The sequence below is a fragment of the Bufo bufo genome, chromosome 7 (assembly GCF_905171765.1).
Source record: "Bufo bufo chromosome 7, aBufBuf1.1, whole genome shotgun sequence".
Lineage (NCBI taxonomy): Eukaryota > Metazoa > Chordata > Amphibia > Anura > Bufonidae > Bufo > Bufo bufo.
The window spans coordinates 193,020,098-193,037,213 of NC_053395.1; the positions used below are offsets into that span (position 1 = coordinate 193,020,098).

At 39.6% G+C, this 17,116-nt stretch overlaps 1 protein-coding gene across 1 annotated transcript in view; it reads right to left on the minus strand.

The window, feature by feature from the left end:
• LOC121008820 (sodium channel protein type 2 subunit alpha-like) overlaps nt 1-17,116 on the minus strand; it is a 185,172-nt gene that overhangs the window by 57,045 nt on the left and 111,011 nt on the right. The window contains exons 13-20 of the mRNA XM_040441516.1: nt 16,856-16,988; nt 13,224-13,465; nt 11,811-11,984; nt 9,698-10,054; nt 8,011-8,469; nt 2,497-2,632; nt 1,625-1,779; nt 309-482 (exon numbers count right to left, since the gene is read on the minus strand). Of these exons, the coding sequence (XP_040297450.1) occupies nt 309-482; nt 1,625-1,779; nt 2,497-2,632; nt 8,011-8,469; nt 9,698-10,054; nt 11,811-11,984; nt 13,224-13,465; nt 16,856-16,988 (1,830 nt within the window). The remainder of the gene's footprint in view (nt 1-308; nt 483-1,624; nt 1,780-2,496; nt 2,633-8,010; nt 8,470-9,697; nt 10,055-11,810; nt 11,985-13,223; nt 13,466-16,855; nt 16,989-17,116) is intronic.

Sequence of the window (17,116 nt, forward strand, 5' to 3'; positions counted from 1 at the left end):
GCAAATTAATTCATTTAAAATCATACAATGTGATTTTATGGATTTTTATTTAGATTCTGTCTTTCATAGTACAGGTGTGTCTACGATAAAAATTACAGACCTCTCCATTCTTTGTAGGTGGGAAAACTTGCAAAATCGCCAGTGTATTAAATACCTATTTTCCCCACTGTATCTTACAACACTTTGGATAAGCACCCCTCCTCCCCCGCCCGAATGTCTTAAAGTTTCAGTGGCTCATGTTATACAGCTACAGTTTTTATACAAGATTATGCTCCAAAAATTCCATTAGAAGAAAACTAAAATCTTACGTCTACTATCACAAAATCCAGGCAGCACCAGGCATTAGTGAAATATGTTGCAAATCCATAGGCCAACCATTTCAGAAGCATTTCCAAGAAAAAGATGTAAGTGAAGAGCTTGTCAGCATATTCCAGCACTGTTTTGATCGTTTGATGATTTTCGATGTAAATATCCTCAAACGCCTGAAAATACAGTTTGTAATAGTATATGAGACTATACAATGGCTATGCTCTTAACAAAACTCTGGACCTAAAAACAGCTAAATATAAATACAAAACTTAATGGATGGTTGAAAGAAAATAAAATAAGTTGACTAGTTAAAAGTTAGAACATGAACTCAAATAAGGTATTTTGTCACCTGAAATAAACAGCTCATGCATGGAAATAAGGAGAATCTGTCAGATCTTCTGATATATCTGCTTTAGCAAACAACATGTATCAACAATATATCAACATGGCCGCTGGCAACCCGTCCTGGAATGTTCCCAGGACAAGATGTCTACCCATATCTCAGGGCCCCAAAGTAAAACTTAGCAAAAAAAAATTTCATTAAAAAAAGTTTCCCTCAGCCCCGCTAACTTTATCCGACTTTTGTGTCTGGAACAGGTGCTTCAAATTCAAAATATGGTGCTCATCCTGAACAGGAAATTTATCAATGAATTTAACACCAGATAACTGGGAATAACTACACTGATACATTCTCCAGCTTCATTTAACATATTACAAAGTTGTCTGCCTGCAGCTACCACTAGGAGGAGCTCACTGCATACATGTTTATACAGTGCAAATGAGGTTATATGATGTCTTTGCATTGAGCTCCCTCTTGTGGTGTTTCCACCTCTGAAGGAGAGAAGGAAACCAGTGAAGGGCCCTAATTCTCCTCGGTCTGTAGAGCAAATGTGTGATCTGCTTTTATTATGCCAGTGTAGGATGGGTTGCCACAATTTGTACAGCTGCTTGGGTGGGCCCTTGCTACACTACACTCAGAAGGCATTTCACACAGATGAGATGTGCCGTCAGGCTGCTCACAAACCCTAAATTACATATAAAATAAAAGGTATCATTGTAATCAGCATGAGCAACGCTACCAAAAAGTATTTCTGGTTTAATAGGGTCCTACAGCTGCTCTTTAACTGCTTTATCTTTATTTTCTTAAAATAAAAAGTGCAAAAAATAGGTAATTTCCACATATACCATAAAAAACACCCACATAAAAATGTCACCTAGCAGAAAAAAATAATGTTCTGGAATTTAAGAAGCCATGCTACAGAAAAATAATAAAATGATTACGCTTTGTGAGTAAAATGAGAATTGTTGTGCTCACCAGGGCACCGCTGCTAAGTAGGATCATGAGGATTATAAATGATTCAAACCAGCTGTGTTCGACAATAAGGTAGCAGGTTTTTCTGAGATTCCACCAGCTTTTTCCTCTTCCCTCCTCAATATTTATTTGGCAGCATGGAAATCTCTTCACGCAGTCTAAAGGAAATTATAAAAAAGCAATGGACAAATAATAATTAGTTAAGGGTGCATTTACAGGACATGTTTCTAGGCTTTCCATACACGTTGCGACAGGCTGCACCCATAATTGTCAGCCGGCACCTGGAAATGTTTTTTGGCAAGTACAGATGCAGCCCAGCAATTCCAAAGAAAAAATAAAAATGCTCCCAACAATTTCTGGTGAGCTGCATGAAGATCCCACTGCCTACGTCACATTGTGTACAAGCATCCTTATAGCGATTTGTGTCCTGTGTTTTTTTTGTTTTGCTACTTTTTTTGTAAATGCTAAAAAAAACTTTTGTAAAACTGCTGCAGTCAACTGACACAAAAACTACTTCTGCAACTAGAACCTTAACCAAACATCTTATCTACTACTTACGACCTGCTTAGAGAAAGAAGACATGTAGCAGCCGCTGTTGAGACAAGGTGGACATTAGTTGCACTGTGCCCACTACTTGTGTCCTTACTGTAACACAGCTCTATTTTTGCAGTATGAAATCTAGTAATTATAACCAACCATAGCATTGTAGGAACGGCTTTTGACTTGGTACAGTTATCTTAGATACAGAACCACCCACTCTCCTTGCTCTTGCCCTGAACATGAGATAAATTTTGAGCAGAAGCTGTAATCCTGGAGGCTCATTTTAAAATATAGCATTTAACAATAGTTTGGCAATAAGTAAGATGTGAGTATACCCTCTGTAAAGCATGACTCCGGTTCAAGAGCCTCTTCAGAGTCAAAGCCAAAGAGTTCATCTTCTCGCTCCATTCCTGGTTGTCTTATCTCTACCGTGCTGCCTTCGGAGGAACTGGAGATAGAAGGTTTGTCCTTCTGCAATAAAACCCATCAATTACATAATATTCTGTACCAATGCAAACATTACATATTGTATTCTCGTTTAGTTGACCAGTCAGGCGTCCATTTTCTGCCCCATAGAATATCTTACATACTGTACTTGCCATTTGTAGTTAGATTATGGATATTCTGGGAAATTATAGCCTTTATAAACATGAAGTATATTTATGCTACAAAAGCTATACTCAGTAAACAAATAATGAAGCAGAGACTGGTCTCTTCTGCTTCAGGTCCTACAAAATGTTTTGCTAATTTGAGGAAAACTTTACAGGTCACCTTTTTACGGATAGGATGCAAGTTCCTTTCTTCATAATATAAGTAATAACTTTTTCTTTAACTTTTTTTCCAGGCATATTGATACAAACCATCCTTATTTAGCTATTAGATGCACTTACTATAGTTCAGGCAATAATTACTGGTACAGTGACCAGTCCAACATCTATGCAACACTTACCAGGTAGTTTACAGACTTTAAAACTGTATGTACAGCTTAGAAGACAGAAGAGAAATATTATGTATCCCAAAAAATCGGACCAAAGTTTAAGACGTTCAAGAGATCAAGAACAACGTGTAGTGTTCTCTTATGTGAACTTTGGTTTCGTCATTAATCAGCTTAGAAGGATTGTTCAACAGCGGTCAGAGAGGAACTGGAGGATGAGCAGTCTAATAGATTTATCACTGTGAATAGCACTCTGCAGCTGCTTTCTACTGTTAAACATAGAAGCTGCGGAAGCCACAGGGTGCAACATGTACAAAAATGTTTGTTAGCCCAAATAACATGTAAATCAATAATTTAGTAGCCTATTAAGGAATGTAAATCATAGAGGTAGGTCCCTACTCAGAACATCCAAGTATAAGCCAGATTAGAATGCTGCTTATTAAGAATAATTTCTGCTCTAGCTGAGTTGGCAAGACCATCAGAGACTTGAAGCTTCTGAGCCCCTTAAACATCAGATATAACTTATGGTATAATTCTTCTAATATGGGGCAGAGGGTTTTTAGGGCCCTTTTAGGTTGCCGGGCTAAGAAGCAGCCACAGTAGGTCAATTATTGTACTGAGGTGCCAGTAGTTGTCACTACAGGAAAAAAAGGTGTTGCCAAACAATCGCTTTCTTTCTCTCTTGGTGAAACAACCTGTCCAAGGAACTTTCACCCCTAAAGTAAATATATAGAAACTCCCTACAGTCACACTTAATGTACTCTACCCTGATGTGCTACACAGGCAGCCTGCTGGGTGACAGCCATTAATAGCAGGCACCATAGTGTCCAGAGTGGTTGTAACTCAGCTTTTCATAGATACATCTGTATCGTCAGGGAGCTAAACCTGTAAAAAAAAATATTATCCCAACAATTGCCTCCAAACAAGCAAGCAAACATCTGTTGTGAATTTGAGATGCCATGGCACGGTCACTAATTTATCGGTTTGGCTGTCGTAATGGGTCTCCCACCTTAGAAGACTATGCTTCTCATAGAAAATGTGTCTTCTGTGAAAAGGGTAGGTGCAAATTTAACAACAAGTAGAGGGAGTCTGAACCTCAATTAAACACAAGCAAACCGAATAAATAGATAGATAAGTAATGGATGAAATGCAAGAAGGGTTCATTCATTATTTTTCCTAAGGCTAGAAGTAAAGTAGAATTTTATAAATCCGCTTTGGATTCAATTTTTATTATTTAATTTTCGGCAACATTTTTGACTTTTTTTTTAGACAATCAAGTTGGAAAAATGAGGCATGTTCCCTTTGCATTTTCACTTTGCACTTCTTGCAGTTAATTCAGTAACTGTATTTCATTTCCCTCCCCACCCCTCCACCCAAGGAGGATGGCATGCACATTGTTGAAGTAAAGTGGCATCAAGGACCACTTACTACATGCAGCCCGTAGACAGCAACATCAACTTGGTCGTTGATGGAAAACATGATTTTTTAAAGCAACATGCTGCTCGATTGATTTCAGCACCATGGAGAGTGGTAACAGCCTAACCTGTTTTGCTATTTCTCAGAGCATTTCATTGTTTCACAAAACAGGGTAGGTTGGCCAGTCCTGCATGACCATGCTATGGTGACGTTAAACAGTTCAGCACTTGGAATAGCTGTGCATATTCTTTGTTGAGTTGCAATGGATGGTAAGGCTCATAGCTGAGCAGCATGCAGACCGATAGTCGTCAGTAACATAACCATATATATTACTTGACTGGACACGTTGCTCTGTCTTGTTAAAATAAACACCAGAGCTGAATTCTTGACTCCTTCAACTTGGAGGTTACCTCTGTGGGAAGTAAAAAAGTCAAACTATGACACATTAAGAAATTCATGGCTGTGTAAATTCAAATGAGAATACTGATGAAATGATACACTTCATACTTTCTATGACCAATTTTCATGCATTTACGAGAAAAAAAAAGAATGCTAATTGTCAGTGCTATCTGATTATTTTGCCAGTGTGCAATGTTTTTGTGTATTATAGTGTTTGTATGATACTTCACAAATGAAGTGAAAAAATTATAAATTCATCAGTGGTGGCCTATACAAGAATAAACAAGGGAGATCGGCTTAAAGGGCATCTGTCAGCAGATTTGTTTTTATGAAACTGGCTGACCTGTTCCATGTGCGCTTGGTAGTTGAAGGTATTTGTGTTGGTCCCATGTTCATATGTGCCTGCATTGCTGAGAAAAATTATGTTTTAATTTATGCAAATGAGCCTCTAGGAGCAACGGGGGCGTTGCCATTACACCTAGAGGCTCTGCTCTCTCTGCAACTGCTGCAGCCTCTGCACAGAACTCTTTGTTTATGGACATGTCAGGACAGGTGACAGGTACTCTTTATATATTACATTTTCACACTGACCATTGAGCAATATGAACTAAATAACACCTCCCGTCACTTTCCAGTTTGTGCTAGTCAACAGTCTCCTCATTATCATCATTATTGCCATAACCCTCCCGTTATAACTACTGCATAAGGGATGACTGTTAGATCTATAGGACTCTGACTGTTGGTAGCCCAATTGATCATGAGAACATAGGTCCAATATCCCCATATGAATAGAGTAACAAGTCGAGCATGAGATCTGCCCCTCCATTCATCTCTATGGGACTGATGGAGATAGCTGAGTTAAGCGCTTGGCTACTTCCGGCACTTCCATAAGCATGCTCAACCATCACTCTGTTAAAATGTGGAACATGTGGCCCCCATGTGATCAGAGGGGGTCCCAGTTGTTAGACCCCACAACCGCCCCCCCCACACCCCCCAGACCCCCCAGTGGACAGGGAATAAATTGCTCTAACTGGAATCTTTAACTTATGAAACTAAGTTTAACTTTTTAGGCTCCTTTCCAGTTCAGAGTTTTAAGTATTAAAATACAAATTCAATACTGACACATCATGCTATAAAATCCTTCACAGGCTCTAATCCATATCAAAACTACTGTGTGACATCCTCAAGCCACATCACAACCTCTAGTTGGCTAATCCAAACCACATCACAACCACATTGTGACTACTCAAAACCACATTGCAACCACTGGGTGGCTGCTCCAAAACACATTGTAATTACTGGGTGGCTACTCCAAACCACATCACAACCATTGGGATGCTACTCTAACTAGTGTTGATCGAGCACCATAGAGCTCGGGGGCTCGGGCCGAACACCTCGGGGTGCTCTACCGAGCACAATGGAAGTCAATGGGAGAAACCAGGCACCCCCTGCTCTGAAGAGGGGAGGGTATATGATTCATGCGAAAAGTTCCTAAATTTATGGAAAAACCACTGAAATGGTTCGGGAACAGCATGAAGTGGATGTCTGGATGCATCTTGGACTCCCAGGTTGCTGCTGGGAACGATGTTGTCCGAGTAGTACTCCCCTTTTACAGACTGACAATAATATGCAACAACCCGAAGATAAAATCGATTTTAGACGGAGGAAAAATTGTTAGGAAATATTATTTCCTGTATATTTACTTGAAGGAAGAGGCACTCCAATACAACCTGTATATCACATAAAGGAGGGCCTCATTCACATTGTGGTACAATTAATCAGGTAGTGGGACTCCTACACTCATAAAGCCTATGCACTAAGTGAAAGGGCTGCCAAAAATGACAAAGAACCGGTACTCCAATATACCCTTTATTACACATAAAGGAGGGCATCATACACCCTTGAAAAATTATGATTGATGGCCTGCTGGTGAGCTGACCCATTAAAAAATTATATGCGAGGGCCTGTAGGTGAGCTCACCCTGTAAAAGATTGTAGATGAAGGCCTGCTGGTGAGCGGACCCTCTAAAAATTGATATGCAAGGGTCTGCAGGTGAGCTGACCCTGTAAAAGATTTTAGGTGCAGGCCATGCAGGTGAGCTGACCCTGTAAAAGATTGTAGGTGAAGGCCTGCTGGTGAGCTGACCATCTAAAAAATTATATGCGAGGGCCTGCAGATGAGGTGATCCTGTAAAAGATTGTAGGTGAAGGCCTGCTGGTGAGCTGACCCTCTAAAATATTATATGCGAGGGCCTGCAGCTGAGCTGACCCTGTAAAACATTATATGTGAAGGGCATATATGCGAGGGCATTATATGCGACGAATAAGCATGTTGATATGGGTGGCTACTCTAATTAACATCAGAACCAGTGGGTGGCTTCTCCAATCCACATCAAAGCCACTGAGTGGTCACTCCATTTCACATCACAACCACTGGGTGGCTACTCCAATCCACATAACAACCCTAGCTACCCCAAACCACATCACAACCACTAGGAGACGACTCTAAATCACATCACAACCACTGGGTGGCTACTCCAAACCCCATCACAACCACTGGGTGATGACTTCAAACAACATCACTACCACTGGTTGGCTACTCTAATGCACACCACAACCACTGTTCAATTACTTCAATCCTCATCACAACCACTGGGTGGCTACGCCAATCAACAACACCACCCCTGGTTGGCTACAATCACATCCACTGGGTGGACACACATAGACAAGTCAGGCAAAGTATTGCAGCAAAAAGTAAAAAAGCAAAACCAACTTTTGATTTCACACCATACATCTTGGGATGTGTTAAGCCAAGAAAAAACGTGAAGAAAGACACATTTTTATGTCATTATTGTGGGCTAAAAAGTATTAAATTTGAATCGACATGTAAATATTGTATATATATAACTGAATGGAATATAGCTTATGTTTATCAGTGTACTTGTTACAATGTATACTGTATATGTGCTTATGTATTACGCATATATAATCAAGTCTTAACCATTAATACACTGGCAAAATATTTTTCTTAAATGGTCAGAAAATATAAACATATACTGATAATATTTAGAACAGGTTTTTATTTTTGTCACTTAGCATACCCTCTTATCTTCATCGGTGTCGGAGTCACTCCCGGAGTCTTCAGAATTTTGTTTCTCCAAGTCTGACTCTCCAACAGCAATAGGCACTGGATCGATGAGGCACTGTTTGTTGCTATCAGTCACCCAAACTATCCTTTCAATAACACTGTTGGTACCACTTGTTGCATCTACAACTATAGCAGGATCTCGTTTTTTTATGTTCTCCACTATTATGTTGGTGTAAATTCCATTATCATACTTAATTGTCTGTTCTCCAGTTTGTTTTGTGTCATCGTCATCTTTAGTTCTCAGAAACAATTTTTGGAAAAATTCTTGCAAACATTTTTTTGAAAAAACCAAGGCTCTCCGGATTCTGTCAAATGCAATCTGTAGGTGATTGAGCTCAATGTCTTTCTCATTTGCACAAAGATTTTCAGAGCTAAAAGAGCTTAAAAGCAAGGCCAAGAACAAGTTTAGCACCTATAATTAAAAAGAAAAAAGTAGAAAATTAGGTGTTAAACCCACAAAACGTTAGAAAGCAAATAAAGGGGATCCTTACTCTACAAAAACATTTTTAAATACAGCATAAGTGTGATCTCTTGTATATACACACCATCAGCAGATGATGACTATACATTTCCAACGAATAGTCAACTTGTAAATGCATGGTCACTTTAGAGGGAGCTTGTTACCATTAAATGTAGTGAAATTTTCAGGCAGCATGTTATAAATCAGGAGGAACTCAGCAGATTTATATATACGTAGCTTTAAACCTCTGATGTTTCTGAGCACAGTAGCCAAGTGGGCTGACAATCTCTAATAAGAATGGAGGTATATCCTCTTCAGGGATGAGTCCCTCCCTGTTTTGGTTGCAATGATAGCCAGGGATATGTCTGGAAACATTGTGGGTGACGCCATGAAGAGGCCTTCATAAGGGAATGTCATACTGGCCTTACTCCTGGTATTATGGTGTGGGGTGGCATAATGTATGGTACTCAGACCTCACTAGTCTTCATTTCAGGTACACTGCCAGATTGGCATCACATTGGTTTGGTCATGGAACTAGTGGCAATTTCCTTAAAGTGTCCCCAAGAACCGTTTTTTAGCAGGACAACACCACACTTCATGTTGCTCATACTACTATGAGCAGCCTGCTTTGCCTAAATGTGTTACTGTGGCTGGAAGCATCTATTGACTTATCTCCTATCGAGCACATCTGGGATGTCATTGGTTGCAACTGAAAGAGAGCTGCCAGCAGTGGATCTTGATGACTTGCGTGCCCGAGTGCATCCAGTGAGGCAGAACATTCCTCACACAACCATTATTAACCTCATTGATAGCATGCCAAGGTGTGCAAGTGCATGTATTTCTGCACATGGTGCTCATATTCAATATTGAATTAATTGATATGTTTTTAATATTTTGTTTCCATTTTTTGTCATTTGCATACTATTAATATGTATATTTAGCATGTAATTTCCATAATTCCACAACTTTTTCTTTTTATTTGGTGTTGCAATTTCAATGTTGAAAAGTGTAGTCTACCTCCTAGAAATTGAATGTGTAGAGCATGCTCTGTACAAAATCAGTATGAATGTAAATATAAGGATCAGACCTGAACTAAAGTGTATTTTGTATATCTATAAGTGATGCTCATGGAGAAAATGAATAGGTGCAATAAATAACTAGTATAAAATAAAGCATATACCACAAGATTCCCAATCACCATCACCAACATGAACACCAAGATGCACATAGATTGTCCTGCCACCTCCATACAGTCCCACATGGTCTCGATCCATTCTCCACATAGCACTCGGAAGACAATCAAGAAAGAGTGGAAGAAGTCATTCATGTGCCAGCGAGGAAGTTCACAGTCGTCAGAGATTTTACAGACACAGTCCTTGTAGCTTTTGCCAAACAGCTGCATGCCAACCACAGCAAAGATAAACACTATGATGGCCAACACCAAGGTCAGGTTTCCCAAAGCTCCAATAGAGTTCCCGATGATCTTGATCAGCATGTTTAGGGTAGGCCATGATTTTGCCAACTTGAAGACACGAAGCTAGAATATTGAGAATAATAAAACATTTTAACATTTTATGGCCTCTTTTGAAATTTACTAATATGAGCACTTGATATAATCATTGGATAAGGCAGCAAACTCCAATCAGATATCTTTCTGTTGTGTTTTTGTATATGGGTCTAAATTGAAAAACTACAGTTTCCCTATAATTCTCTGTTTTTATTTTAGTCCAAGGTACTATTTGTATTATTCTACAGGTGAAATGATGCAGTGCTCCTCCAAACAACCAGAAATCACATTACAATGAAACTCCACCCTTGCATGACATTTATTAATATATCTTTATAGCAGATAGAGCTTTGTTTATCTCATACAGAGCTCAAAATACCCTGAAAGGTTGTACTGTACATTTAAAATATATCATTCTGGCTGCCTGCAGATTCCACTAGAGGGCGCTGTGTAGGTTCCTCTAGGATTTTATACAGTGTATTCAACTAGTACACAATAAGCTCCCATGCTCCCTCTAGTGGTGGCATCCAGTATGTTATCTTTCAAACTTATGATTTGAAGGACTATCTGAAAAATAAAGCTTTTACTGCTATGAAGTTATATTAGGAAATTAACCAGAGCAGAATGTTGGATATGCTAATGACATGATGAAAAAGGTGAAGATTTACTTTAAAGTCTAACTCTAACAAAATCTGATAATGCAACTTTCAGCCAGCTCTGCTTGCATCCAAAATTTCAATTACTTAAATGGGCTATTCTAAAGTTCCCCTCCTGTTCTCTACTATGCCACAGCTAAAGCCTGAGATGACTATGACAAGGGAGCATGAGCTACTTGAGAACCAACATTTGAAATGTGCTGCTCTATATTGTTTGGTCAACAGAGTCTGGCAGGCACTGTTTCTGTGAATTATCTGACAGATATGGTACTTGTGCTATTCCTGTAGAGGGGCAGGACAACAGAAATGATTAGCAGTCAAGTAAAAAATGATGAGCTCCATTCCTCCACTTCTGGTCACCTCTGGACCAGAAGTTTGATGTGTGGCCTACGTTACATGCGGATCCAGAGTGGACCAGAAATGGACCCGGAGAGCTCTTGAAAAGGTGTTTGTTTTTGACTTTGGCACCATACCCAACCCCCTGACCATGGATTCCCAGTTTTAAAAAAAAAATTTAAGAAGAGCGTTTGATAATCTTATGTGAATGGTCAAAACACAGAAACTGTAGAGAACCCTCATAACGTGTTAAAACATTTTTCAGTGTAGATTTAAAAATAATAATGGAATGTCATTTTTTTAAGGAACCCATATAATGTTTATTACCAGTATTTGTATAGCTAAGCCTTAAAGGACTACAAAACATAGAATATATCCAAAAAGCACCAACTCCCTCCTTAATCTCCTCCTCAACTTTAATCTTATTTTGACTCAAGGTGTATTCAAAACTGTTAAAATATGTTGACATTTTCTATATATGTCCCAGAAGCCACTTCTCCTTTCATACAAGATTCTAGTTGTTGCTCTGAGCCCACTGGCTTCAGCAGGAGCCTCCCCCCACTGATGCATCTGAAACAGGAGACAAATAATGTCACGTCCTACCTCACTGACCCCATATCCCTGAACCACAATGTTCTCTGCATAATATGTAAAAGCCCATTGCTTTAAGAACATGCAGAAACTCCTACAGATTGACAACCAGTTTTGGTAAGTTTATCCTCTGTTTAAGTTTCTCATTAATTTCTAGAAGGTAAATAAATATACTACATACATCCACAACAACACTAAATTACCAGTCTAAAGGATCGAAGAATACTGAAACTTCCTCCTGTTTCGATTCCAAGTTCTGCTAAGCTAAGTCCCACAATAAATGCATCAAATATATTCCAGCCCTTCTGGAAGTAATAGTATGGATGCAATGCAATCAGTTTCAATACCATTTCGGATGTAAAAATGGAGGTGAAAACCTGGGAACAGAAGAATTGTTTTCAGTAGTGAATTACTGGGATTTGTGCATTTCTGTAGCTTAGACAACGAACCACAAGCATGCAAAAAAATATATAAAATTGTGACATATCAACACCCAATTCTGTTTATGTTCAAGAATTTATATAAAAAGTAGCCAAGTGACATTTATGCCTCCATTCTGCCTTAAAATAAATATTCAGCTTGCTTTCTATAGGTAACTTAGTAATAGTAGATAAGCCGATATGGGCACCTATTACCCTTGGTCAATTTGTCGGGAAGCAGAAATGAGGCAAAATTGTTAAAGCAGTACCAAATATTGGGTGGTTTTATGTTGAGGGACATGTTTTCAAGGCCCACACTAAGAGCCCTGATGCTATTAGGCAGCCTGACTGAATCCATTTATAGTCCTATCTGTAACTGTATAGATGATTATCATAAAGTAGTCATCCTGTCATGTGAACTTGGGGCCCAGAATCTGGAAATTTATATCCATGTTCTATCACTAGCAGCAATACCAGATGGTGATGAGAGAACGGGCTTGGACTGGTCCACAGGGAACAGGTGAATACCCTGGTGGGCCCCTGAGCAAAGTTGGCCCCTAGTTCCCCACCAGCTGCACAGGTGGCACATAACACAGTAGACTTACTGTACTACATATAGATAGGCAGCGTACAGCATCGAAACCAGTCTATGCTTGTGTAAAAAACTGGGTAGATTATTTTACAGAGGTCTCTGTATATTATTATAGATGCATCAGGTGGCTGAGATGACTTTGAGATAGAGGTCACCAGCCAGAATCCTCTTTCCCCAGGGACCTCTTGTCTTGAAGTCACTGCAGGGACCCTTGTAATCCATCATCTTGTAGCATCTAGCTGCCGCTGTGTGGTAAGCTAATGTTCGCATGTTGCTTTACAGTGGGCCCCGAGATTGAATTTTTAACAGTAGGCCTCAGGCCCCCCCAAGTCCAACACTGTGAGAGAACCTTTTTGACCATGCGTCTCTTGGCACTGCTCAAATGCCAAATGGTTAGTCTGACCATTACATTCTTAAACCATGTTTCTTAACGCTCCCTGCCTGTAGCCATATAAACTGCACAAACTACTAAGACAAAAAGAGAAAAAGAATGTAATAATAATGTTACAGTAATGGCGTATGATACATGAGCAATTTGTGCTTTATTCACTGTTATTTAACACTATGTTATATATTTTAGCACCAAGCAAAATCATTGAACCCACCAGATTCCCATCAGAAAGAACCTTCCTGAAATTATTATCCATGTTGGCATGTTCCATGGCCATGAAAACAGTATTCAGAACAATGCAGATTGTGATAGCAAGGTCTGAAAATGGGTCCATCACAATGAGCTTCACGATGTCTTTAAACCTCAGCCACAGATCGCTGCAGTCCCAGATTAAAAATAATTTAGCAAATTTATACCAGCGAGGAGAACACCTCTTCTGTCTTGAATCTTTAAGTTCTGAACATAAAGCAGATAACACTTATAAATGAAGTATAAATGAAACAAGCAGTATTATTAAGTTATTTAGTTCATGTGCTAAGTTTTATCAATGTCTTAGGCTAGTTTCACACAGGCAGCAGAACCATCAGGCAGGTTGTTCTGGCAGGCTGCTGGAGTTCTCTGGGTCTAGCCTAGCCGGATACTGCTGATCACCACTGAGGCCCATTGACTAAAAAAGGGAACCAGCGTGGATTCCCATTCCCCATTTATGCCGGGATTCGGCCAGATAAAAACTGCAGCACACAGCGATATTTGTCTAGCCAAATCCTGGCATAAATCCCAGAGAACAGACGGTTTTCCACAAGATCCCATTATAGTCTATGGGGTCCGATGGGCATGTCACACTATCCGGCTAGGCCAGATTTGGAGACCTACAGCAGGCCGTTCCCTGCAGGAACAGTCTGTGGAATTGCTCGGCCGACTGTATGAAAGAAGTCTTAGCTAGTCCCATTGTAACATGTTAACTTCACTTATTATTTTTGAATTTGGCTCATAGTAAAGAAATTTAAAGGCATACTTTACAGGATATGCAATAAATGCTCAGTTTAACACATGCATAGTGCATAAAAAAGATCTGAAATAATTTTTCGATTGAAGGTGCAACCGGCGATTGACCATAAATGCACTTGCAGGTAGAGAAGTACAATGGTTTATGTTTAAAATCTAGACATCTATGGTGCTAGCATTTAGGCACTGGCTTTTAGTTAGCTTTCTTCCCATTCATCACATGTCCCAGATATTGAGATAACAGTGAGTCTTAGATATGGGATGTTTTTTTTGCTATTGCTAAAGGTCATTAAAGAGGCTATCTAAAGTCAGAAAGACATGTTCCATGGTTTGTAAATGTAAAATAAAGAAACTTACTAATGTACTGAAATGTTCAAAACTCCATGGATGGCCCAATTTCACTTCCAATCACATGTTCCCACAAGTTGGAAGCTTCTCCTGTGAGCTATGATGTTCCAATCAGGTATCAGGGAGCCCCCAGGACCTGCAAAACATAGTTACCTGCTCCTCACTATTGGGTCCCAGCTCTACTGCAGTGCTCGGGTCCCCTGCTCTCAACATTTGGTTTGACGCTGCTTCAGCCAATGACTGGTCACATCAGGGACGACCCAGGTCGTCGCTGCGGCCAGTCATTGGCTGCAGCAGAATCAAACCGAATGTTGTCAGGAGGGAACCTGACCACTGCATGGCGGTGGGGGAGTAAAGATGCTGGGACTCAATAGCGGGGAGCCAGTAAGTATGATTCCATCTGCAGGTCAGGATACAAGGAAAAAGGGGGTCTGCCAAAAGACCCCCACAAGATAATCAACCCTACTAAGGCTGAGTTGGAGCATCAGAACTTACAGGAGAAGCTCCAAACCTCCAGGACCACCAGACTGTGAAATCAGGCCATTCATGAAGTTTTGAAAAGTATATTAGTATGCTAATGTTTCTTTATTTACAAACCACTGAACATATTTCTTGGCATTGGATAACCCCTTTAAAAGAGGAAGTCAGTGTTGGCTTCACATACTAGGCACAAAGTCAAGTTTTCATAGAAATAGCTTCACAGAGCCAGATAGGTCCCAGTAGAAACACTTTGGCAGTCTGAAGGACCCACTTAATTAGAGATACTTCTGAGTGTAGTGGAGGACAGATTCTGAGCATCTCCGAATTTCTATTGAAGCCTTATGTAATGTTATATCTGTCTGTCCCAATGAATTCAATGGGTAGATAAGGTAAGACAGCTAAAAAAAATCTCATAATTATCATGAAATGTCATGTTTCATGTTTAACGCGTAGATTAACTTTTATAAACCTTTATTGATGTGCTATGTGGAGCTTTCAACTGGACACAGGCAGGAGCACTCTCTGCTCAGCTCAATCCTGTCATGGCGCATAGGTACAGGGTACCAATGTGCTGTGCTAGAATTTAGCCAAGCTGAGGGGGGTACAAGCAGGAGCAGCGATGCATGCGCCAGCCTGTGCAATGATTGCTGCTTCCCCAACGGAATGCATACTCCAGTTCACTGCTGATGTCAGTGCTGTACTAGAAGGCTGATTCTAAAGCACTTTAGCGCCAAGACTTTGGTTGCCTATTTGTATGGAAAAGTAAAGTATATTAGAAAAATAATTTTAGGCTATTTAGACCATTATTAAAGAAAGTTTTATAAAAGTGTAGTTACTTAACGACACAAAAATGTAGTTACAAAACTACACAAAAATAGAAGTATTGCCCTCAGAAACCAACCAAAGTCTTTATGTAAAGTATTTTAGGTAATCATAGAAAAATCATATTTACCCCTAAATAGTCTAAGAAATATATGTTCACAATATACAGTAGATAAAAACTTAATTAAGTATAGAATAATTATAGTCATATTTTTTTTTAATTGTTGAGTGTTCCAAATCGTGTAGTTCAAAATTTGGAAGGATCAGTTATTAAATATAGCATTATGTGGTCCATATTTCAAGTGGGAGCTGCTCTGGCTAATAAAGGGGATTCTGAGTGGGGGGGACTACCCTATATGCCCTAGGAGAGCATTTGGAAATAGGTTCTCTTCTTTTGATTATTCCTACATGGTAGAAAGGTGCCCTAAAAATAAGAAGATCACAAAGTATTTATTCTATTCATCCGCCATAGATCAACTGTAATCTGCGGGGAAACTTAGCAGGAAGTGTTCAGTTTCTCTCCAGTGCCACCTCTGGAAAAATGAAGCATTGCACATTGCCCATTCAAATCTATGGTCATCCTCTATAAAGCAGGACAGGACAGGTCCTCCAGGGCAAGTGACGCTATTTATAATCACTCTCCACTCTAACCAAGAGCAAACCATCCAGAACCAATGACCCCTCTCTCTAGTAAAGGGTTTGTCCAGTTTAGAAACCCATTTTCATTTATCTTGTTCAAGAGTCTCATCTTGTGGCCAGAAGGGACAGTGGATTTAGAGAGCGCCTCTAACTTTGGAGAACCTCTTCTGCCCTACCTTCCATAGACAACACATTAACTTGAATGGACATTGTTTAATGTTTCATTTCTCCAGTGGTGGCGCTGCAGGGGAAATTCAACACACTGCCAGGTTCCCCCACAAATAACAGCTGATTGCTAAGGCTTTCAAGAGGAGACACAATGTGGTGAACAAGTTGGGATTTTCCAAAACAGAGATTCCCAATATCAATATGAAAATGAGTTCAATAAGCTTGACAACCATTTTAAGAATGTTGGAGAAAAATAGCAATGGCCAACCTATAAAAACCTTGATCTAATTGGGTTTTATGGACAACAATTCATGTGATTTTATACACAAAGCCCCAAATATGTTGTATACAGTATGTCGCCTGAAGAAGGAGAAAACATCTTACCTTCCATTGCAGTTGTCAAAACAGTAGCAATGCTTTGAGCCCTTTGTCTAGGGGTTAGATCGCCCGTCATATCTACTGAGATTTTATACGAACTTCTTCGTCTTTTATTTATGTCTCTTTCTGTTATAGTGCCCTAAAAATGACCAGCACAAAGTTACTTAATTTGCCGTCAAACATGTTTAAAAAAAAATATGAAAACCAAAGATGACCAGTTATTAAGAAACACGTTTTACGCGTCATTTTCATGTGATATGTTTTTGT